The sequence below is a fragment of the Carettochelys insculpta genome, chromosome 4 (genome assembly GCF_033958435.1).
Source record: "Carettochelys insculpta isolate YL-2023 chromosome 4, ASM3395843v1, whole genome shotgun sequence".
NCBI classification, from domain to species: Eukaryota; Metazoa; Chordata; order Testudines; family Carettochelyidae; genus Carettochelys; species Carettochelys insculpta.
Window position 1 is genome coordinate 103,270,942 of NC_134140.1, and position 24,786 is coordinate 103,295,727.

Here is a 24,786-nt window from a genome sequence, read left to right on the forward strand (position 1 = left end):
AACCAGCACCAAAAGCAGCAGCAAAGATGACCCAGTGTCATGAGTTATTCCAGTGGTTCCCAACCTTTTCAGAAAGATGGCACACATCAATGACACAAACAATTCCACGGCACAGCCACCTTTTCCAGCTGAAGGGAGGGCGAAGGAGCATGGCAGAAAGGGATCTAGGGTTTATAGCAGACCACAAGCTAAATTTGAGTCAACAGTGTGATGCTGTTGCAAAAAAAGCAAACATGATTCTGGCATGCATTAAACAGGTGTGTTGTGAACAAGACACGAGAAGTCATTCTTCCGCTCTGCTCTGCACTGGTTTGGCCTCAGTTGGAGTATTGTGTTCAATTCTGGGAGCTGCATTTCAAGAAAGATGTGGAGAAATTGGAAAGGGTCCAGAAAAGAGCAACAAGAATGACCAAAGGTTTAGAGAACATGACCTATGAAGAAAGGCTGAAAGAATTGGGCTTGTTTAGCTTGGAAAAAAGAAGACAGAGGGGATAATAGTGGTTTTCAGGTATCTAAAAGCATGTTATAAGGAGGTGGGAGAAAACTTGTTCTTCCTGGCCTCTGAGGATAGAGCAAGAAGCAATGGGTGTAAACTGCAGCAAGCGAGGTTTACGTTGGACACTAGGAAATACTTCTTAACTGTCAGGATGGTCGAACAGTGGAATAAATTGCCTAGGGAGGTTGTAGAATCTCCATCCCTGAAGATATTTAAGAACAGGTTAGATAAATGTCCATCAGGGATGGTCTAGACAGTACTTGGTCCTGCCATGAGGGTAGGGGACTGGACTCAATGACCTCTCGAGGTCCCTTCCAGTCCTAGTATTCTATGATTCTATGACCCTGCACCAGCTGGAGGCTCAAGCAGCAAGGCTGCCTGATTCCCAGCAGGCAATGGATCAGAAATTGCCCTCCAGTAGCCGCTTTGCAAAGCCTCTGCGAGGGGAAATTGACCAATCCCTGCCAGCTGGGAATCAGCAGCCTTGCTCTTTGAGCCCCCAGCCAACCCAGAGTTGGTCTATTTCCCCTCCCCTCATCTTTTCGCAGAGCCAGGAGAGGGATACTGAAAACCCCACACCATCTGGGATTCAGGCAGCCTCTCTCCTTGAGCCCCCAGCTGGCATGGGGTCATCTACACGTGCCATGAAATTTCATTAATTCCCCCAGTCTAGGCTCTGTAAAGAGCTTGGGGGAGGGGAAACTGATAAAATTTCCATGGCACACTTAGTTTTCGCAGCACACCAGTTGAAAACCACCGAGTTATGCTGCTTTCATCAGCAATATGGTGAATGCCAGCAAAAGGCATAGACATGCTGATTTTAATTAGCAGGTTAATATCAACTATAACTTGCAATTTATGCATAGCAATATGTGTTTCTCACAATGGAAGCTTTCAGGATGATAAGCTCTTATACTTTGTCTTGTTTTTCAAAATGAGTTATGAAAAGCTGAAGCTGTAAGTTCGAATTAAAAAAACAGAAATTAGCTCACCATGATATTTTTGTGGATGAAGCCCCGTCTGTACCTTGCAGGTTTTAGATGTGGATATTCTTCTGTGCTGGTGATTTTGATATTCCAGACCTTTTTCCAGGCCTCATAAAGTTGAACATGTACAGGGTAAACCCCAGAGTGGTGCGGAGCCACTGCATAGCCCATGTCAGTTGGAATACCATGTTCCTGAAAAATATCAGAAAAAATTACCTAGAAAACTACAGTAATTTCATGCTTGGTAGCTTATAAATGCCTTTTTTGGAAAACAGCATAGATGGGGGTCTCAAATGCAGCCAGGGACGAGCTGAAGATGCATTCTGGTACAAAATGGAAGCAGCGAGATATGCATATATTTGAATATGCAAACATGAAACCAAGTGCTAGGAATAAGGAGAGAAGAATGACAGAAATGCAAGATAAAATATTTTGTGTTCTAATACCAATGCCTCAAAAAGGGGCCATATCTTTGCAAAAGCTTTTGAGAAAAAATTCTCAGAGCATTAACGAAGCAAGCCAGTCAATAAAAGTGCTGGCATTCAGCCATTAAAAGTCCCCAAATACAAAATATGTGATCCCCACTATGAGTCTTCAAACAGTTCATACGCAGGCAAAACTCTCCCTGACTTCATTAAGTTTTATCTGTATAGGACTGAAGGCCAAAAACTGTCACCGCTCTGTTGGTAAAATTCACCGTTTGTGCAGAGGATCATCAACTAGTCCTATACAACACTTACGTCCCAAGTGCACAGGTGTAAGTTTCCCCTAAGAAAAAATTCTAAGAGAATATCTGATCTTACTATGCTGTAACTGCTGAGCAGGAGCAGACCAGCTGGTGCTGTGAATACATCAATGTTAAACAGTTAATGCACAAATTCCAGATTTGTTTTTCTGCCTCTTTAAAATAACACAAAAGGTGACTGCTCAGGCATGGTGCTTAAGCCAAAGTACTGATTTGGGTCTAAATCAGTTTCTTAAACTATGTTCCATGGAATACTAGTGTTTTGTGAACAACCCACAGGCATGCCACGAGTGCCTGCCACTTTTTGGTATCATACACTGATGGTATATAGTCTCTGTTATTAAAACCATATACAATGTTACTTCTTCTTTGATGTGATACCTGATTAAATTAAATTAAATTAATTTTTGCTGTACTTACAGCTCTTTTGTTTTTTGGTCTGACAACAATTTTTTAAAGACATTCACAGGTGTTCTGCAGGAAAAATATTATTGTTTGGTGTTCCGTGGTCTCAAAAAGTTTAAGAAACACTGGTCTAAACAAATACAGAGGCACTCCTCTCTGGTCCCAGACCCACTTAGCACTGCCCTCAAGAAAAAACAAGAAATTCTTAACTGGCCTGCTGACTCCATATTAATCAATGTCTCCTCCAGGTCCTTCTAGGACTCTGGGGCTACATTTACACTAGAGTTATTTCGAAATAATGGCTCTTATTTTCAAAATAACTGTTAGCATCTACATCATGTACATGCTATTTTGAAATAAACTCAAAATAGTGGGTATGTTATTTCAAAACCAGTAAACCACATTGCAGGAGGAATGACACTTATTTTGCAATAGCTATTTTGAAATAGGCATTGTTAAGACACGGAACAGTGCTATTTCAAAATAAGCCATAATGGCGTCTAATGGCACTATTTCAAAATAGGCATTACAACTGCATCTACACTACCCCTCCCTTTCGAAAGGGGCATGCAAACATGTCTGACTGAAAATTCAAATGAGGCATTCATTTGCATATTCAACACCTAGTTTGCATAATAGTGGCCACTTACCACTCTGGAAGAGCTGTTTTTCAAATGCAAAACAGCCATGTAGAGTCTAGCATTAGAGGGCTGTTGCTTGAATCCCTATCCCTGGTTCTTGTCACACAGACAGAAAGCAGAAGCTTAAAGTTAAGGCATCACAAAGTTTATTGGGGTTAGTTCTAAGCAAGCAAGTTCATAGCCATGCACAATGGAAGAGTGCTTCCCAGTGCTCTGTTCCCCACTCTGATGCCACAGAGAAGCATCTGGTCCCCATTCCCGACTTCTTTCTTCTCCTTAGCAGGCCTAAATATACCTGCAATGTTTGCCCCTAGTCACACCCCTTAAAACTTATGGTCATATTCTGGTTTGGAGGCTCATAAGTCTGGATGAGATGGTGTGGAAAAAATCTGAAATACTCAATGCTTTTTCGTCACTGTCTTCTCAGACAAGATCAGCTCCTAGATTGCTGTGTTGAGCAGCACAGTACATGGAGCAGGTGGGCAGCTCTCAATGGGGAAAGAACTGGTTAAGAACTATTTCATAGATTCATAGAATGCTAGGACTGGAAGGGACCTTGAGAGGTCATCGAGTCCAGCCTCCTGCCCTCATGGCAGCACCAAGTACCGTCTAGACCATCCCTGACAGACATTTATCTAATCTGTTCTTAAATATCTCCAGAGATGGAGATTCCACAACCTCTCTAAGCAATTTATTCCAGTGTTTGACCACCCTGACAGTTAGGAACCTTTTCCTAATGTCCAACCTAAACCTCCATTGCTACAGTTTAAGCCCATTGCCTCTTGTTCTATCCTCAGAGGCCAAGAAGAACAAGTTTTCTCCCTCCTCCTTATGACACCCTTTTAGATACCTGAAAACTGCAATCATGTCCCCCCTTAATCTTCTTTTTTCCAAACTAAACAAGCTCAATTCTTTCAGCCTTTCTTCATGTGTCACAGTCTCTAGACCTTTGATCATTCTCATTGCTCTTTTCTGGACCCATTCCTAATCTCTCCACATCTTTCTTGAAATGCGGCACCCAGAACTGGACACAATACTCCAACTGAGGCCTAACCAGTGTAGAATAGAACGGAAGAATGACTTCTTGTGTCTTGTTCACAACACACCTGTTAATGCATGCCAGAATCACGTTTGCTTTTTTTGCAACAGCGTCACACTGTTGACTCATATTTAGCTTGTGGTCCATCATAATCCCTAGATCCCTTTCTGCCACACTGCTTCCTAGACAGTCGCTTCCCATTCTGTACGTGTGAAACTGACTGTTCCTTCCTAAGTGGAGCACTTTGCATTTGTCTTTATTAAACTTCATCCTTTAGACCATTTATCCTTCACACTTTGGACTATTTCTCCAATTTGTCCAGATCATTTTGAATTTTGATCCTATCCTCCAAAGCAGTTGCAACCCCTCCTAGCTTGGTATCATCTGCAAACTTAATAAGCGTACTTTCTATGCCAATATCTAAATCATTGATGAAGTTATTGAACAGAACTAGTCCCAATACAGACCCCTGCGGAACCCCACTTTTTATACCTTTCCAGCAAGATTGAGAACCATTAATAACTACTCTCTGAGTACAGTTATCCAGCTAGTTTTGAACCCACCTTATAGTAGCCCCATCTAAGTTGTATTTGCCCAGTTTATTAATAAAAATATCATGCGAGACCATATCAAATGCCTTACTATTTATCTACTATTTATTAAATCCAGACATACACAAATCCATGGGGCAAGATCTAATGCATCCAAGGGTGCTGAGGGAGTTGGCTGATTACAAAGTGATTGGCCATTACCTTTGAAAAGTCCGGGCGAGTGGGGGTGTGTCCCAGATATTTGGAAAAAGGCAAACGTAGTGCCTATCTTTAAAAAAGGAAGGAAGAATCCTGAGAACTACAGACCTGTCAGCCAAACCTCAGTCTCTGGAAAAATCATGGAAGGGATCCTCAAGGAATCCCTTGGAAGAGAGGAAGTAACAACAACAACAACAACGTGATCTCTCACATTATTCTTGCCAACAAGTTAAAGAAGTATGCATTGGATAAATAGATTGCAAGGTGGATAGAAAGATGGTTAGATTGTTGGGCTCAACAGGTTATAATCAATGGCACACTGTCTGGTTGGTGATTGCCTCCAAGAGGAGTCCCCCAAGGGCTGGTCTTGGGGCCAGTTTTGTTTAACAACTTCATTAATGACCTGCACGACGGGATGCATTTCACCCTCAGCAAGTTTGCAGATGACACTAAGCTGGGGGAGAGGTAGATAAGCTGGAGGTGTGACTTAGACAAATTGGAGGATTAGGCCAAGAGAAATCTGATGCGGTTTAACAAGGACAAGTGCAGAGTCCTGCACCTGGGACATAAGAATCCCAAGTACTGCTACAGGCTGGTAACTGATTGGCTAAGCAGCAGTTCTGCAGAAAAGGACCCAGGCATCACAGTGGATGAGAAGCTGGACATGAGTCAACAGTGTGTCCTTGCAGACAAGAAGGCTAATGGCATATTGAGCTGTATTATTAAGAGCATTGTCAGAAGATCTAGGGAAGTGATTATTCCCCTTCATTCGACATTTTTGAGGTCATAGCTGATATATTGTGTCCAGCTCCGCACCCCTCCCATTACAAAAAGGATGTAGATGTGTGGGAGAGAATCCAATGGAGGGCAACAAAAACTATTAGGGGGCCTGCATCACACAACTTATGAGGAGAGGCTGAGGGACCTGAGTTTATTTAGTCTGCAGAAGAGAAAAGTAAGGGGTGATTTGACAGAAGCCCTCAACTTCCTGAAGGGGGGCTCAAAAGAGGATGGAGAGAAGCTGTTCTCAGTAGTGACTGGTTGCAGAACAAGGAGTAATGGTCTAAAGTTACAGAGGGGGAGGTTTAGGTTGGATATTAGGAAAACCCTATTTCACCAGGAGGGTGGTGAAGCTCTACAATAGGTTACCAAGAGAAGTGGTGAAATCTCCATCCCCGAAGGTTTTTAAGTCCAGCTTGGCAAAGCCCTGGCTGGGATGATTTAGTTGAGAATGGTCCTGCTTTGAGCAGGGGGTTGGACTTGATGACCTCCTGGGGTCTCTTCCAACCCTATGATTCTATGGCTGTGTTTACACCAGCCCCCAAACTTCGAAGGTAATTAGGAAGTCGGGAGATTATTAATGAAGCACTGTGGTGTATATGCAGCAATTTATTAGGCTAAATCTCCTCTGCAGCAACTTCGAAGTGCCAGCTTGTGTGTAGCCACGAGTACTTAGAAGTGCCCACGCTACTTTACTCCTGCAGCTACACGCAAGCCGGCACTTCGAAGATACCACGGGGTAGATTTAGCCTAATAAAGTGCTGCATATTCACTGCAGCACTTCATTAGTAATCTCCCAACAGCCTACTTACCATGCCCCCTTAGAATATGGGGGCTAGTCTAGACACAGCCTATGATTTTTAAACTACTTAAATCCAGCACTGATGTTTCAATTCCCCTTTCCTTTATCTTAATCTTTTCTACTTCACTTGAGCATGCATCAGCATCAAAAAGAATAATCTTTACACAACATGTAGAAGACTGTATTCTCTAATGTCCTATTTTATCTTCCTCATTGAACTATTAACAAAAGTGCGAATTAAGAGGTTTCTTACATTTCTATCAATATTCACTAATAAATATGTAACAATTAAAATCTTTCACGCTAATTATGAGAATATAATCTTTCCCATGTAATAGTGTCTTCTTTGGTATTTCTCTAATATTGTTAGTCTTATGCTAAGAGCTTTAAACATATACTGTAAAATATACTTCTGTGAGCATACTTAAGACATCAACAACCATTTGAGCTTTCCAAACCTCAGGATACTTCACTTTTTTATTACTGGAGATACAGTATTTAATTTCTTAATGTAGCTGCATTGAAAGCAGTTTCAGACATGGTAAACAAGCAACAAATTAATTAGCATCAAGAAAATAAAGAAAATGTTAATTATTTTCATGGGTAACTTACTGTATATGATTTAGTTTAACCCCACTTTTCAGGGACCAGACAGTTTAAACTGTAATCCCAGAGGCTCACTGTTATAATATAAACCAGCAAACTAGAAGCATGTTACAGATAATTCACGTCCCAATGGAACTTGCCAACACATCTAATCTTTCTGAAAAGATGGAAGGTTGACTGAACTAAGTGATATTTAAACTTGCACAGTTCTGATTTTGACTGAAGTGCTTACCCCTGTGGGATCAGGAAAGTTGGGCCTAGCCTTTGTTTAGTAAAACAATTATTTACTACACACATGGTAGAGTTGCCAGATATGCACTTTTCAACTGAAATACCCAGTCAAAAAGGGCCCCTGGTGGCCCTAGCCAGCACTGCTGACCAGCCTACTAAAAATCTCATTGGTTGGACTGGCAAGCTCCCTATCTGGCTCTGCACAGCTTCCTGGAAGTAATGACATGTCTCTTAGCTCCTAGGCAGAGGCACAGTGGCAACAGCCCTGGGACCCTGCATGCTGCTCCCATGAATTGTGACCAATGGGAGCTGTGGGGACAGTACTAGTGGACAGAGGCAGCATGCAGAACTGCCTGGCTGTGCCTCCACCAAAGAGCTAAGGGGCATGTCACCACATGCAGGGCACCACCCAAGGTGAGTGCCATCCAGAGCCCGCCCCACTTCCTGCACCTCAAATCCCGATCCCAGCTCGTAACCCCCACCCACACTCTGAATGTGCTGACCCCTGCCCAAGTCCCCTCTTATACCCCAAACCCCTCATCCTTGGCCCCACCCCAAACTCCACAACCTTAGCTGAAGTCCCCACCTCCTCCCACACCCCACTCATCCCTCTGGCCCAGATGCTGAAAGCAAGCAAGTGAGGTTGCAGGAGAGTGAGCAAGAGACAGAGGAGAGATAGAGTGAGAGGGAACAGAGCCTTGGAGAAGAGATGAGGCAGGGGTGAGGCAAGGATGTTCAGTTTTGTGCAATTCAGAAAGTTGGCAACCCTGGGCAACACCATTGATAGGGAGCTCACTGTTTGTTTTAATTAATGCAAAAATGTCCTTTCAAAACCTCTTCGAAATATCTTTATGGCTTGGAAATTTGAATAGCAAAGACAAAGAAAGATATTCTAGGCACAAACTAAGTATAACACTGTATGTCAGAAGCTTGTCTTCACAGATACACAACTAGAACAAACAATACTCTCAGTAACAAAGAGGAAGCTGTGCTAGTCTTGTTTTGGTTAAGGCATATTAAGTCCCCTCATTAAGAAAACAATGTTTCAATGCACAAAATTTTCTGAACTACCAGAATCTAAGAGCAAAGGCACAGTTTGTAAAAGAGTAGAACATTGGAAGAACAAGAGTATCACAACAAATCAGTGGATACTTTACACCAGGGTTTCCCAAACTTTATATAGTTAGAATCCGTTCTTTTTCAGTACCTTTTTTTGTGGCCCAAAAACAAACGCATATAAAAAAAATGAATGAAAATGAACACATTCTCACTGTCTATTATTTAAAATATACTGTTTATTGTTATTCACAATAATAGTACGTAGTAATTATTTTATAATCAAGATTTATATCAAGTGCCTAACTTATTGTTATTACCTTAATTACGAGGGAAAATATGAAATGTTCCAAATTAATAGGATCATGTGTGATAATCTGTATATTTTCTGAAGGACCGGTACTGGGCCGCAGACCACACTTGGGGAAACGCTGCTTTACACTATCCTTACAAAGGACCCAATCTTGCAGTTTCTCCACTCAGAAATTCCACTTATTTAATCCAACTCTTATTTCCCATTTACCTACACAAAGTTCACAGCCAAATTCTGAGGAAGTTCTAAATAGACTTCAGGAGGAAGGCTCATAAGGCAGACTATGGAGTTCAACCTTTGTGTACCTAGGTTGGCTTTTTGGCTTCAAGACATCTAAAGTTTCTGTAAATTGTGTCAGCTGCGAACAGTTTGCAAGGTGCTGTTAACGTTGTTGGGGAATTATATAGAGCTAACAGATCCTTGACTGCATCTCCCTTCCCCAAATGGGCTCCTTATACTGGGTGTTGGAATAGTTGTGATGTAGGAAGTGCGAAGCCAGCCCTAGCAGTTCCTAGCACTGGGGTAATCCTCATGCTGCAATGAAGCCAGCTGTCTGGCTGCTTTGTGCTCTGTGAGTGCACACAAAAGCAAGGGTGGTGTCTGTGAGTGGCTCCATGACATTTATTTTTAATGGGTCAAAGCAGAGAATATTTCAGCTGGTTTGCAGAGCAATGTAGCATACTGCATCATTTCTCAGTTTCTGAGGAAACTGCTTTCTGTTCATTGCAGGGGCGGGGGGAAGCCTTATAACTGCATTTAATTGACGTATCTGTATAAAAACACAGGAGTAGAACCTTTTCTATGTTCATGCCACTATTTTTTTTCCACTTTCTGAAATTTTATCAAAAGACTGGATTAAAAAAAATAAAACAAGGAAATCTCTATTTTCATTACTGGTAAACTACAACATGTACCTCCATCTATATTCCAACACAAGAATTTGCAACAACAGATCTAGTCCAGCATCCTATCTTTAATAGGGGCCATACCAGCTACATTTGAGAAAGATGCAAAAAAATCTGCAGCAAGCAGTTAAAGGTTAACCAGAATATCCTTGTTAATTTATCATGCCCTCTCTTATTTACATCTCCTCTAAAGAAAAGTTTCTTATCACTTCAGTCTCTTGCCATATGCTTCTAACCGTTCTTGTCTGCGGACCCCTTCTATTTTTGCAATAACCTCTCTGAGACATGATGACTAAAGCTGAGCATTGTATTCTAGGTAGAGTCTACCATTGATTTATAGAATGATATTTTTTCTGGAAGCTATATTTCATTAATTAACTTTTAGTGCAAAGAGTCACTAAAAATGTGTCAAAGGTTACTACACCAGGGATGAATCTGAGCCATCCTTTTTTTGTTTGATGAAGAGCTGAATCAGCAAAATCCCATTTCCTTACCTAGCTGGGAGTTGCCTAAGTTATCACCTTGGGGAAAAAATTAAAACCTAAATAAAATTGATAAAAATCCTATACGTAACAGAATGAATACTTGTATCTATACAAGGGCAACACAATTCCTCAAATTCTCACTGACACAGGCAGCAGGAACCTCAGGCTGCTGCCTAGCCCCAGAAAGCATCATGCAGCAGAAGAGGCACCCGGGGGGAGGGGTCTGGTCTGGACCCCACTCCCACCACCAGAGCTAGAGGTGGGAAGCCCCCTTGAATGACGTGCTCTGAGGAATAAGTACACATCAGATTTCATGGGGGAGGTCTTATTTCACACCCATAATGCATTTTTCACAGCTGTGAAACTGGTAGGATCCTAATTACACCGTAAATTATAATATAAAATTTAAAATTCAAAATAAGAAAGATTTCAATTTTATCATAATTAATTTTTTTCTGCTAAGCCATTGAAAATTTCAAGTTATTTATTCAAAAAATTCGATTCAGAATAAAAATAAAAGTTAGCAAGTACAGCATTTTCTGAAAAAATTAAATGGTTCTGATTTTCATACAACTCTATTGAATATACAGTGCAAAACTGGTACTTACTAAGGCAAATTTTTTGTTGAGAATCATCTGCTCCACCAGAGAGGACTCATTATGGAAGAGATGAGGCTGCATGTGACTCCACATATGGGGAAACCACCAGAACTCATCCACCGAGCCCAACAACAGGTCATCACCTTCATCCTCCTCTTCAGTTCCTGCAAAAATATTTCCCCAAAACATTTCCAGATCATTATGTTGCTAAAATAATAAGGAAAATCAAGAGGAACATTAGTAATGTAAAGTTTGATATATTAAAATATTTAATAGAAATTTGGTATTACAGTGATGTTAAATATGGATTTTAAATGATCCTGAACAAACAACCCTCCCCGCTTCCCATATAATTAGCTGGGGAAAGCACACCTTCCTCTCTACAAATTTTATAACCCTCAACATGCATGATGGAGCAGTGTTCTCTCATTCAAACACCGCCCAAGTAACATTGGAGGTTAATGCAAAAGATGGGTAAGTACGGCCCTAAAAAAAGATAGGGCAATGAAGAGATAAATGACAGTGCTAACAAGTTTTATTCTGTGTAATTTATTCAGACAAAACTCCCTTTGCCTGGATTCCTTTTTCATTACATGGCTTTTTCGGAATTATTCTCCTACTGGCCACTTAAAATTATCCTGCACCACTCTAATCCTCTCTCTTCCCTCATAATTCTTACCTTGTTCATAAGATCATGACATGCGAATTTCCTGTTTATCCAGCTGTATACTGCCTCTTCCCATAAACCACACACATTTAGAAATCCTGTTTCAGCTTCTCTAAACATGATGTTGCCATTATCATCTCATATCAAATGTGATTACTCATGTTACTTACTTATTCTTTTACTTCACTCAACTGACTGCTCTCCCAAATCACACTGTACTCTCTCTAACTTCTATCTCCTTCATATTTCCCTTTTTCTCCAACAAACCATGTATGACTTATTCCTTTCCTCCTCATGTGATTTTACAGCTGTCTTCATCTAGGGAAACTGAGTTAGAGAATCCTGTTAAAACGGGGGTAGACAGATGTAATGGTGCAGCAACCTGGCTGTGATCTTTAAACTGGCTTTGTGATTCTTAGCAATATGGTCATTTCGAGGATGCTCCAACCCTGAGCCAGTTCCATAGTAATCTACTTATTTACAGTTCTACAATATGACTTAGCTTGGGCCATAAGTCTGCATGTGCGCTGAGCTATCCCAGAAGTTTTGGGAGGGACCGTGCAGCCTCAGGAAGGGAAAATACCTGCTCCCCTCTGCAGTGCACCAGTTCCATTAGCTGGCACGCAGCCAGCAGTTGGGGACCATATTTCCTCAGACTACCTCTCCAGCCTTGTTCCCGTTGGGGTTGCTAGGGGCTAAGGGAATGCTAGATGGGACCAATGCACGCAAGGAAAGAAGTTGTTTGCTGTCATCCCACCTGCCTCCCATGTATTTACCATAAGAGTTAGACACAATCAAACTATGTTGTACTTTAGCTTTGACTCGGTCATTTCCTGCTTCAGATCAATGTCCTTCAACGCTGACGTTATCTTGTGTTGCATTTATCTCCCTGGCCCTGATGTGGGCCTGCCCTGCATGCACGATTGTTTTTGTTCCAGCAGCGTTTAACATCTGCTTCCCTGCGTAATACATAGCTTTTCTCCCTACTTAATGCCTTCTTATTATCTATTTCTATAGCTGCTCTCTTACTTCTGCATATTTTTTACAACCTATCTGATGAGTCAAACTTTTGTTTTGGTTAGTTATTTGAAGGGCTAAAATCTGTCGTCCTTATGCAAATGAAGCTCTCACTGGAGTCAGTGGGAAATTTTGATTGATTAAGGACCTCAGATTTCATTTTGAGATATTACTGAGTTTTGCACACACAACTATATGTGCAAAAACCAGATGACATTGTAAGTTATAATACACCATCACCCAGCAACCATGGAAATTTAAGATGGAATATTCATCTTCCTCCCTCCTTGCTGGTTTGCGTCAGACAGTATATTCTAAGGGTTTTGTCCAATCAAGTTTTAAATATTTCAGGGGCCACTCAGCACTTCCCTGGATCACATACATTACACAGTAAAACCTGGCAAATTTGTGAGTTCAAGTCATTAGCATTTACATTTATTTATATTTTGTATATAAAGGAGGATTAAAAACAAACAGATTTTCAAAGATGAGTGGTTAAAGTTAGGCATGTATCCCATTTTTAGGCACTTATTTAAGTGGCATGATTTCCAAAAGTGCTGAACGCTCCTGTTAACTCTCTTCACTAAAAGCTCAACAGTCTTTAAAATCAAGCCATTTGTTTAGGCATCTAAATACCAGTTTAGAACACTAAATATAGAGACTAATTTTCAACACATTTAGCTATGAAATTCTTCTCAAACATACTTTGCAAGAGTAAGGTTTCATAACAGAAACATACACACAGCAGTAATTTGATAATATATTATGAGGTTAATTTTTTCGTTGTGCTTTCCGCATATGCCTTTTTGATAGACAAATACACTGGAATTTTGTAACATGGAGGACAAACACAGTATAAAACAAGCTAAGAAACAGAAAAAAAATCTCCCTGGGAAACTTTTCTGAAATGACGTGTGTTCTGTGCTGGTGATTTTGAAAATCAAGTGATGGGGAATATATACCAATTCATTCCATTTACAAGCAGTTTGCTGTTTACTGACTACAGAGCACATCAACAAAGCACAGGAAGAAATTTGAGCCTACTAGAATCTAGATGTAATTATGAAATACGAACACTGTGAATAAAGCGGCTGTTATTAAAGAGATTACCAGTTTTCCTTACACTGCAAATAGGAAATATACATGACAACTCTGTTAACAGCTTTCAAATGTTTACTTTGTAAATAGTCTCAGAGAGGTAGACAGGTTAGCCTGTACCATCACAAAACAAAAAAGCAGTCTTGTAGCACCTTAAGACTAACAATATTATTTATTAGATGATGAGCTTTTGTGGGACACACATACGTCTTCAGATCTGGAGAATACTGCTGCTTTTAGTAATATGCTGTGATTGTTGAAATACGTTAGAGACTGTGTGAGAACAGGAGTTTGTTGTTGAAAATGTCTTTGCAGGACTGGGACCTACATGTACATAGCATAGGGCACCGCTAAATTTGGGGCATTCTGGTACCCCAAACTTAGTGGTGCCATACACAATTACATATGTTGTGTATGCCTAAGAATGGCGTTGGTCAGGAGACATACTGAACTCCTTGGAGTCAGCAAGAGTTGAAGACACATCACTTCTCATTCAACATGCTCAGTATTTCTCAATGTGGCTTTTACTCCAGAGTAGCCACCAGGATGGCATTCACAGATTCAGAGCACCTAAGGCCAGAAGAGTTTACTCTGGTTGTCTAAGATGGTTTCCTGCACAGCACAAACCTCAGACCTCCTCCTCAAGTAATTCCTGTTTGAACTAGGGATGTAAGTAGCATTTTAAAAAATTTAAAATAGCAATGGTTAAACATTTAATCATTAACAAGTTTGCAACACAGGCCTGGGAACTAGGAATGCAGGGTTCTACTGCTGCCCTGTACCCATTTGCTTGGATGCCAGTCCTGCAACTAGCACCTCAACTGCTGGCCTGTGCCTGATGCTCCACTCCTGGTGTGCCTGCCCCCAGCTGTGGCCCCCACTCTCTCATCCCCACTTCCCGACCCATAACTTCAGTTCCACAGCAATGCCAAACCCAGTTCCACATGTACATCAGGCATTTGAGTTGTGCATGGAAATTCCCATTTTTAATACAAGATATGAGTACTCAGGTGTATTTTTGGATATGTGCACCAGATTTGGCCTGTATGCATGTCTGAGTTTCCTTTGTGTAAATTGAAAGCATGAGTGAATACTGACCAGACCGTTAATGAATGCTTAAAATGTTTTAAAAAGTATCAAAGACACTGTATATATATATATATATATATATATATATATATATGCAGAAAAATCTATAGAGGTGCATCTAATTTATTTAATACAATGTAGCAAAACTGGAGAACAAAAAAACCCAACAACAACTATCTACATCGCTACAGCCCTACTGTCATGAAGAATGCTGCTTCACCACAAGGGCTAGTCAATATAAACCATGTTTCAGGAGCATATGGTATATGCCCTGACACAGCCTATTCTATTTGCTATATTCTTGTGAAGAAAGCTTTCATCTCCACTCAGAGCCTAACTACAGTTCCCCATCATCCCGTTTCATTTAATAAAAAAGATGGATCATGACTGTCATTTCTACTTTCCCACCACTGCAAAGATACTGCCAGTCAAAATGAAAGTGAGTTTAGAGTTTCATTCTTACCTGTATGGTAAAATTTCCCTGAAAATCCCAGGTTGAAAGTAAAATTTGTAATCTGAGCTCTCAAAAGATTCTGTGTGTCAAGCAGGGCCTGAAATAAATACACATAAAAATGCATCAGATATGGGATCTCACATGATCTTTCTTGTTCGTTTTTCCTGTATAAAGACCATGACAAAAATACATTTTCTTTACCTCTTAAAAGCCAAAGAACAAATTTAACTCTGAAGTGCATGCCTCTTCATGAAGATCAGCTTCCTTGGCCCTGGGAGCTAGCTGCCATCACCCACATGAGAAAACCCCTCTTTAAAATTCAAGAAGACACATTTGGGATGTCTCCATGTGGGTTAACCCCAAGCTGTTAATCTTCCCTTAGGACATAGCTTGATAACAAAGAGGAAGAAATTAAGCTGCAATCTGATAGCTGACCTTTCAGTCATAGGCATGCATAAAACACAGAATGCTTCCCTAGGGCACAGGAATCATTGCTTTTTTTTTTTTTTTTTTTTTTTAAAAAAAAAAAAAAAAAAAAAAAGATGATTCATTAACAAAACATTTATGTAATTAAAGCACACTTGGTTGCTAGGTGATACAGAACAACTAAAAAGTAAGCTAAATCACAGAGAATTATCTCCCTGGAGATTCAGTTTAAAAGTTACAGTGACAGGGAGGTACATCAGCTAGACTAAAGAAGTACCATACCAAACCCAAAATAAAAAATAACTTGATTGCGTCCGACTAAACATTTCCTTTCTACTTACACAGATGTATGCCCAGATCTCCTTGTGGCCTGGATATTTACTGACATCTTTAAGTCTGTTCAAGTTTAAGCATCTCTCTCTGTCTCTCTTTCCTCTGGCCGCACAAAGAAAGATGCTTAAGCAGGTAACTTCTTCAATTAAAAAAAAAATCTCTCTCTCTTCCCATTGGCTCACCTGGCTGCTTGCCAACAGAGAACCCACTCTCTAGTGTTTAACCCTTTACAGGCATTAATTCATGACACCCTCCTTGTTTATCAAGCAAAGGGATGTGAACATTGTTTATAAATATGTATATATACTATAGCAGAATAAAACAATATTAAAACAGTCCCCCAACAACAGTGGAAACACAGGGCCATGAGAAGCTCTTTACCACCACTGGAGTGCAGCTGTGCTTAAATGAGGGAGGAATGTGACCCAATGAATGTTTGCTCAAAAAGTTTTGATGATCAGTGAACGGACTCAGGCATAGCTAAACTTGTTCCTCAGCTGGCGAGACTAATAGCATGGAATGTCCCTGCTCCTCCAGCCAAACAGCTGATTGCTTATGTTAAACAGCTAAGGGCACAGAGATTTGCTGCAAGACAGACACAAACCTGAAATCATTGAGACACATCACTGTTTTGTTCCACAGTGTCTAGCTTGACTTGGAGCTGCAAGAGTATCCGATTGTTTTCACCCAGCCCAGCATCCCCCATTTTACCACAGTAACACAAGCAATGCTGACATAAAATGACTTTTGGAAGCTTTTCATAAACAAAATGGGTTAGGTAAAGATCCCTCTCCCTTCACAGGAAAGGGAAACCAGAGGAATAGCCTCTGAATAAAGCACTAGAAAAGAGATTAAGAGGAAGGAGACAAAAATTAGTCATAGCTGAGAGCTGTGAAGCAGATGACAAAAAGAACAATCTCTTCAGAGCCTGTGCAGCATGAACTGAAGGGAAGGCTAAAAAGAGGTTAAAGATAATCAATGACCAATAAAAGGCAAAGGATATTAAAGTGCAAGGATTCCTACTCTGGTTGAAAGTAGCGACTCTATGGGATTTGCTATTAAAATCATCTCTGAGCTCATGAGATTTCACCCCATAAAGGAACTGATCTTTGCAAACAGATGTTACTGGATACACAGATGGAAAGACACAGGGGGCAAGCAAACTGGCAGTACACTTCTTGTGATAATGATGGATACCTCTGAAAGAAATAGGTTGCTGAGTTAAGCCTGACAGAAAAAAAAATTTACATATATTGCCATAAGCGCCTATTATTTCTGGATTACATCCAGCTGCCTAGGCCAAAAGAAAAGGTCTTACTTAAACTTAAAAAGCCTTCTAGAAAATGTGATATTGAGGTGCTGAATACTAATGAAATAGGCATATCAGAAATAAGACACATACAGGATAGGATACCTGCATTATTATTATTGTTATTATTTATAGCATAAAGGAAGGAAGGAAGGAAAAAAATAAGGCAAAATGCACACTCAATTCAGATAAGCCTTCTGTCCCAGAAAGATGAGTTAAAGGGAAGTGTGTTGATGTAACTCTTACTGGAGGAGACTTGAATTTAAAGTGTTCTTTTCCTGGGTTCACCTACAAACAAATATTTCATGAGGACTACAGCCTCTGGACAGGCTACATTCAAAAGTATATATAATTTATTAGATTATATTATGTTGTAGCTTAAAGCTTTATCCTCCATTCTACCGAGCAATTGTCTATCTACTTTCCTACCATATTCAAAATAGTATCTAAATGATGGAAACACAGAAGGAAAAATGAAAACAATTGTGGAAAACCTTAAGAAATACAGCTTTGTAGAAATTCCTCACTGTACCTTTCTAACATTACAGTTGTTCCACCACAGCTATGACAGTTCAAATTATTTGAAAATGGAGACAGGAGGAGAGACACACATTGTCATCTCAGTGATAACCCGATTCTGGTTTTTAATTTTTATTGAAGAGAGAAGAGAATCAGTTTTTCAGTTATAGTTATTCTTTTAATATCAAATATGGCCACAGTCTTTTCAGCAGAATTTCACGTACGCCAGAAATCATTACAAGATGTTCTTTGCTGTTAAACCTACATGATTTTTTCCTTCCAAGAATAACATTTACTAATCTCCAGAAGTAATCTGGACTTTGCCTTTTAGAAAGTAAACTTCAAAAGATATTGTATAGCCAAAGAATCAAAAATGTAGAGCTTGAAATGGCATAGATAAGTGATCTGATTCAGCCTCCTACCCCTTATGCTGAGGCAGAACCAAGCATATCTATTCCATTCTTAACAGGTGTTTCTCCAACCTGTTCTTAGAAATCTCCCATGATGGAGATTCCACAACATCCCCGAGTAGCCTATTTCAGAACTTAATTACTCTCATAATTAAAAAACTCTCTAATATTTACACTAAGGCTACGTCTACATGTGCCCCAAACTTCAAAATGGCCATGCAAATGGCCATTTCGAAGTTTACTAATGAAGCGCTGAAATGCATATTCAGCGCTTCATTAGCATGCGGGCGGCAGCGGCGCTTCGAAATTGACACGCCTTGCGGGGCTCCTTTTCGAAAGGGCCCCGCCTACTTCTAAGTCCCCTTATTCCCATGAGCTCATGGGAATAAGGGGACTTCGAAGTAGGTGGCATCCTTTCGAAAAGGAACCCCGTCTGGACGCGCCGCGCGGCGGCAAGGCGCGTCAATTTTGAAGCGCCGCTGCCGCCCGCATGCTAATGAAGCGCTGAATATGCATTTCAGCGCTTCATTAGTAAACTTCGAAATGGCCATTTGCATGGCCATTTCGAAGTTTGGGGCACGTGTAGACACGGCCTAAATCTGTCTTGCTGCTGCGAGCTTCTTGTCATAATTGCAGAGGACCTGGTAAACAATTGATTATGGTCCTATATGTAATAGTACTTTGTAGACTTGAAGACTGTTATTAGGTCTATCCACAGGTTCATATCTTCTTTTATCAAGATTAAACAAACCCAATTTTTAAATCTTTCTGCGTAGGTCATGTTTGCTAAACCTTTTATTATTTTTGTTGCTCTCTTCTGGATTCTAATTTATCCACATATTTCTTAATGTGTGGTGCTCAGAACTGGACAAAGTATTCCAGTATTCCTTAAAAGTGCTGAATAAACCAGGACCACTATCCTCCACATGTTACATACAAGACTCCCATTATCACACCTCAGCATGATCTTAACCTTTTTCTCAGCGACATCATATTGTTGGCTCATATCTAATTTGTGATCCACTATAAGCCCCAGATCATTTTCAGCAGTAATTCCTTATTTTGTAGCTGCCCATGTGATTTTTCTCTTCGAAGTACTGTATTTTGCAGTTATCTTTATAGAATTTCACCTGGTTGATCTCAAACCAATTCTCCAATTTACAAAGGTCATTTTGAATTCTAATTCTGGCCTCCAAATTACTAGCAACTTCTCTCAGCCAGGGCTCATATACAAATTTTATAAGAGTTTTCTCCATTCAATTATCCAAGTCAATAACGAAAATAATTGATTCTCTTTAGAATCAATAGGAGTTATGCTGCTCAAATCTTGAATAGTTCTTTAAAGATTTGCCATCTAGTGCCCTCACTGCCTCTAAATATCTGAACTTTCTTTGTGCGGTCTCCGAAACAAGTGAGTGCAGCTCGAACATGAACTACTTTCTAGACATACAAGCTGAGCTAACATTTAGTTATTGTGCCTATGATTTATTTTCTGGGCGACTTGACATTTTACTCATTGGTTAGCTTCTAAAAACAACATGATAAACTTTTGAAAATTATACAGCCACAGATGGCAGAGACTATTACTGTGTGTCTGAGAGACAGAAAAAATGCAAGGTGGCGGCGGGGGAGGGAGAGTCTGAAGTTTAATTTCTAAATGCTGTTTTATATACTCAAGATAATCTGATGGGGGATGGAGTTGTACATTATTTTATGCTTGCTTTTATGAGTGGTGCTCTGGATATCTGCATTAGCCGAGCTACACAAATACAACATTCAGTACTAGTATATTTTGTAATCTGTTCATCAAAAAATATATATATTTACTAACAATATTATTACTTTGGAGTGCATGTTATAGTTTTCTCTAGTATTACCAGAAACAGCTGGATGTCCTTCTATTATATACACGGTTAAATAAAAATATTTTATTTCTTTGCTATTTCTTCTACTAGCAAGGACCTTAGGCTGTTTTCACCAGAACTCAAGAGGAGATTGAATCTAAGAATTCACCCTATACTGCAAGCCTGTCTTCTTAGAAGAGAGAGAGAGAGAGAGAGAGAGAGAGAGAGAGAAAAAGACTGCTGGGAAAGCTGACCACATTTCCAACATCCACAGTTGGTTCCTGGTCCAGTTCATCCATTGCTGGTAGGAGCTTGACGGCATTGAGGGCTGTATCAAACACAATGTTCTCATGTGAGTACAGCTCAGAGTTGTGCTTGACCCAGTGCTCCATCTGTTTGGCTTTGTCAGCAATGACTTCACCAGATTTGGATTTCAGAGGTGCCACCTTGTTCTGGGTGGGTCCTAATGCCTTCTTGATGCCCTCGTACATTCCCGTGAGATTACCAAAAAGTCAGCACTGGTCTGGATGCTGCTGCATAGCTTGAGCCAGTAGTTGTTGGCACAGCGCCTGGCAAGCAAGCCAACATAGACACTGCTATTTGTTTTGTTGGCTGAACTGACCTCTGCCACTATCCCACGTTGCCTACCCTGATTGCTCTTCTCTGTGTTTTGAGATCTGCTGCCCCCTCTCAGCTGTCAGAGGCTGTTTGAAAGGAGAGTGTGCTGCTGTGTTTGGGGAACAAAGAGCAAGTCATTCTCTGCCCTGCAGAAGGAACATAAAGGCAGGCAGAGCTACTGCTGAGAGTTGGCAAGATGGAGACAATGCTGTGCTTCTTTTGACATTCCTCAGCACAGAGAGCAACTCATCACGCACCCTTGACAGCTGAGGCGGCTGTGGGAGGACTCAGGGCCCACCTATACTTACCAAAGAATTGACACTCTGGAGGTTGATCCACCAGGATTCAATTTAGTGGGTCTAGTAGGTATGTGCTAAATCGAACACTGATGGTGCCCCCAGTGACCCAGGTACTCCTTGCAGTTATGAGGAGTAAAGAAATTTGACAGGAGAGCTTCTCCTGTTAACCTCTTGCAATGGTTTTGGCACAGAAAATCAGTGTAGAGTACATCAGCTCCAGCCGTGCAATTCACATAGCTGGAGTTGCACATCTTATGTTGATTCTCTCTCTTAATGTAGACCTGGTCTCAGAGGGAATTCCAAGATGCACAGTTTTCAGCTCCACCTTCCCATAACACTGTACTCATTGTTCACACTGGCAGTAATGGTGCCCTCAATCTGGATACAATCTACCGACAGGAGAAGCAAGTGTGAATGTGCTTTAGTGATTTTTTTTTTAAATCAACTTTTAGGTGTCAACGTAAGTTTTGTCAACAACACCTGCCAGTGTAAACAAGGCCATAGACATGTCCTAGAAAAACTACAGAGCTGCTGCACCTGCCACTAGCATTCTAGCCATGTACACACAGACTACCCTTCTAGTGCCTCCTCCAAATTCTTCGCACCTGCAACTTATGCTCCTCCTTTCAAATTCAATGAAGGATGCTACACTACCTGATCGCAAACATTAAAAAAGATCACATCATCAGGGAGCAGGAGTTGAATAACATTACATAGTAAATTGCTATAGCTGAGCATGCACCTGTGATCTGCAGCAAATTTAGCAAATCACATTTTTGATAGAGCCTTGGCAGTATCTCCTCAGTAGTTTAACATTCTGTTGGCTTTTTTTTTTTTTTTTTTTTTTAAAAACACACATACTTTCTGATATATGCTGATACATTTTCACAGATTTTGCTTATAACAGAGGAGTTTCCCTTGGGATAGATTATGTATTATTGTAATTTCATCAAAATTCTATGTATGTTCTTTTTGGATTTCCAAGATTACCCTTTTGATACTCATTACCATAAGCATATTGGCTACGTCTACATGAGAAGCATCTGTTGATAGAAGCGACTGTCGGAAGGGATTTCCCAGCAAAACTTCTTCCGATAGATTGCATCTGCCCATAAAAGCAGATTGAAAGAGCAATCCGTTATGTCAAAAGGGAGCAGCCAGACTATCTGGCCCTCTCTTGACAGAACGGCTGACTGGAAGCTCTGAAAACAGGGCTGCCTGGTGAACCAGAAGCCCTCTCTGTTGACAAACAGGCCTTGGAGCATCTACACAGCTGTTATGACAGCACAAAACTGTCAAGAAAAGCATTATACCTGAATACAGAGAGGTATAACGCTGCCAGCGGACGTGTTGAGTTTTGTCAGACTATCAACAAAGTACATTTTGCATGTACATGCTCCACGGGTTTTTCTGACAAAAGCCCAGTTTTGCTGGAAAAAAACCTCTGTTGTAGATGTAGCCATAGCGTATACAATAAGAGGAACAGCAGCTTTCGGCAGCTGGATATATTTTAAAAACAATTTGAATATTCTGCAGACAAAAGGAGTAGAATACTTCAGTTTCTCTTTGATGATACATTCTCTTATCTGAGCTAAGAAAAGAGACAAGGAAGGCATAAGCCAAGAAAACAGACAATTTTCAGTTTTTTCAGCAGAGGTTAGCTGCCAGAGATCGCAATTTATCCCAGCACAGGTGGAGGAAGGATGCCTGTCCGAAGTTTGTTTGAAAAATGGAGAAACAAAATGAAAATAGCAACAAGTTCCTCAGGACACAGTAGCTTTTGGGAACAATTAGTTCCAAATCCTGTTTTCAGCTAAAATTGAACATGAGTGCTGATAAGTCTGCAAAGTCACTTTTCATATGTAATAGTTTAAAAGTACAGTATGCTAGCAGAATGCTTACTTACAGCTGACCAAGTAATGTAGCACCTAAATGAAACACACAAATGCCATGACCAAGCTCCTGAGGGAAAGGGGCAGAGTATCTTGTTGCAGCCATTCGAAAACTGCTGTTGTTCTCAGCCAGTGGTATTCTTTATTAAAATTTCTTAATGGCCATACTCAGCAGCTCAATCTTAAAGTTGCAGCATATACAAAACTTCCATTGATTTGGCTTTTGGAATAACCTGGGCCAATCGATCAGGTCCCTGAATCTGATGGTTTCAAAGCATTTCCTAAGTATCAAAAGCCTGATCCATGGCCAACTGAAGTCAGGGAGAGTCTTTTCATTCATTTCAGTAAGTAATGGATCATGTTCTAATTAGGCATCACAATGTCCCCATAAAGTGAAACAAAGACAGGATAATGCTATAATCGTCATTAAGGATTGATTTTGTGTGCCCCAGTTTTTCAATGCTCAACTTGAAATGTGCTGGTTTAGTTTTGAGATGAACTCACCATCTACAACTTTAATTTAAGACAATGACAGCTGTAAAAGGGATTCAACACCTTTGAAAAATCAAAACCAAGAGTTCCCCAAAATATAAATCACATAGAAAAAAAAAAAATCAGTAGCCAATTTTGAAAACGCTGAACCAAATGACATTGCCAGGATCACAGGTTCAGTCAGTGGCTACCCAACATTTCTGAGAATAATATGCAAAATTCACAAAGAAAAAGTCTTGATTTGAAGACCGAGTCACTGAATTTCAATGTTACATATTTAAGATGATGGTAGTAAAAATATTAAAATGATATAAAATATACTTTGAAAATTAGAAGCGTTCCTCTAATTTTTCAGCACAATACACTGACATTCCCATTCACAATCAATGTTATGTCATTTCGCACTTTACCAACCAGAAAACTTATAAACAGGCATTTCTGATGTTCATCAGGGTCCAGTTGGCATAGGGCTGTCCAGCTCCCTACTTGCCTCATGGGGCACCTCGGAAGTGACGGCGTATCCCTGCTGCTTTTAGGTGGAGGAACAGCCAGAGGGTGCTGTGCACTGCTCCCACTCTCCCCTACTGCTGGTTCAGCAGCTCCCACTGGATAGGAACCACGGCTAATGAGGGAGGGAACGGCAGCTGTGGGCAGAGGAAATGCACAGAGCCAAGGAGCAGCAGAGATACGTCATGGTTTGTGGGGAGCCGCCCAAGGTGAGCACCTACCAGATCTCAAACCCTGAAATCCCACAATCCCTGGTCCTGAGCCCTCTCCCACTCTCAAGCTTCCTCCCATGCCCCCCACTCCTAAACTCCCTCCCTCAAAATTAACCCCAACATGCTAGATAACAAAGCTTTTACCGTACATCTTCAAAATACACTGGCAACCTTATTTCTGTCACATGCAGTGAATAATTTTGATGAAGTGATTGCATATGATTGGGATGGTGTGCTCTACCATCTCCGTGAATCGTTTGCATAAAGCACAAGACATAAGAAATATTTCTGGCTTTAGCCTCTTTCACCAGTTCTTTCTACTTGTGAGCTAGAGGGGAAAGCTAGAGGGAGTAAGTTAATTATAGAAAGGTAGGCAGACAGTATTAAGTACCTGGCACCAATTATATTTAATAAAGTAAAGCAATTAGCTGCGCTGGTTTCAGGATTCTATATGGAATTCTTCTTTATTAGTTCTTGATTAAACCATGGTTTGATAGAAGGCATGAGCATTTCGACACCATCTTAAAATGTTTTCTTCATTCTGCTGCTAACAGAAAGAAAATCCCTCCATCTCCTTTAATTAAAGGTCAAAAACTCAAGCCAATTAAAATGGCAGATCTAATAAACACCCTGCTGAAGCATATCATATTTTTCCCTGGAGTTTGATTATGCGGGATTTTAATTTCAGAGGATACACTGACTGTATCTTATTTTTGTCTAAGCCTTCAATGGCTCATAAAAGAGTAGGCATAGGTGAACTCC

The 24,786-nt window shown here is 40.4% G+C and overlaps 1 protein-coding gene across 1 annotated transcript in view; it reads right to left on the minus strand.

Moving 5' to 3' along the window:
• The window catches only part of LOC142012127 (bifunctional heparan sulfate N-deacetylase/N-sulfotransferase 3), a 101,116-nt gene that overhangs the window by 49,981 nt on the left and 26,349 nt on the right, over positions 1–24,786 (minus strand). The window contains exons 2-4 of the mRNA XM_074991957.1: positions 15,173–15,260; positions 10,848–11,002; positions 1,489–1,674 (exon numbers count right to left, since the gene is read on the minus strand). Of these exons, the coding sequence (XP_074848058.1) occupies positions 1,489–1,674; positions 10,848–11,002; positions 15,173–15,260 (429 nt within the window). The remainder of the gene's footprint in view (positions 1–1,488; positions 1,675–10,847; positions 11,003–15,172; positions 15,261–24,786) is intronic.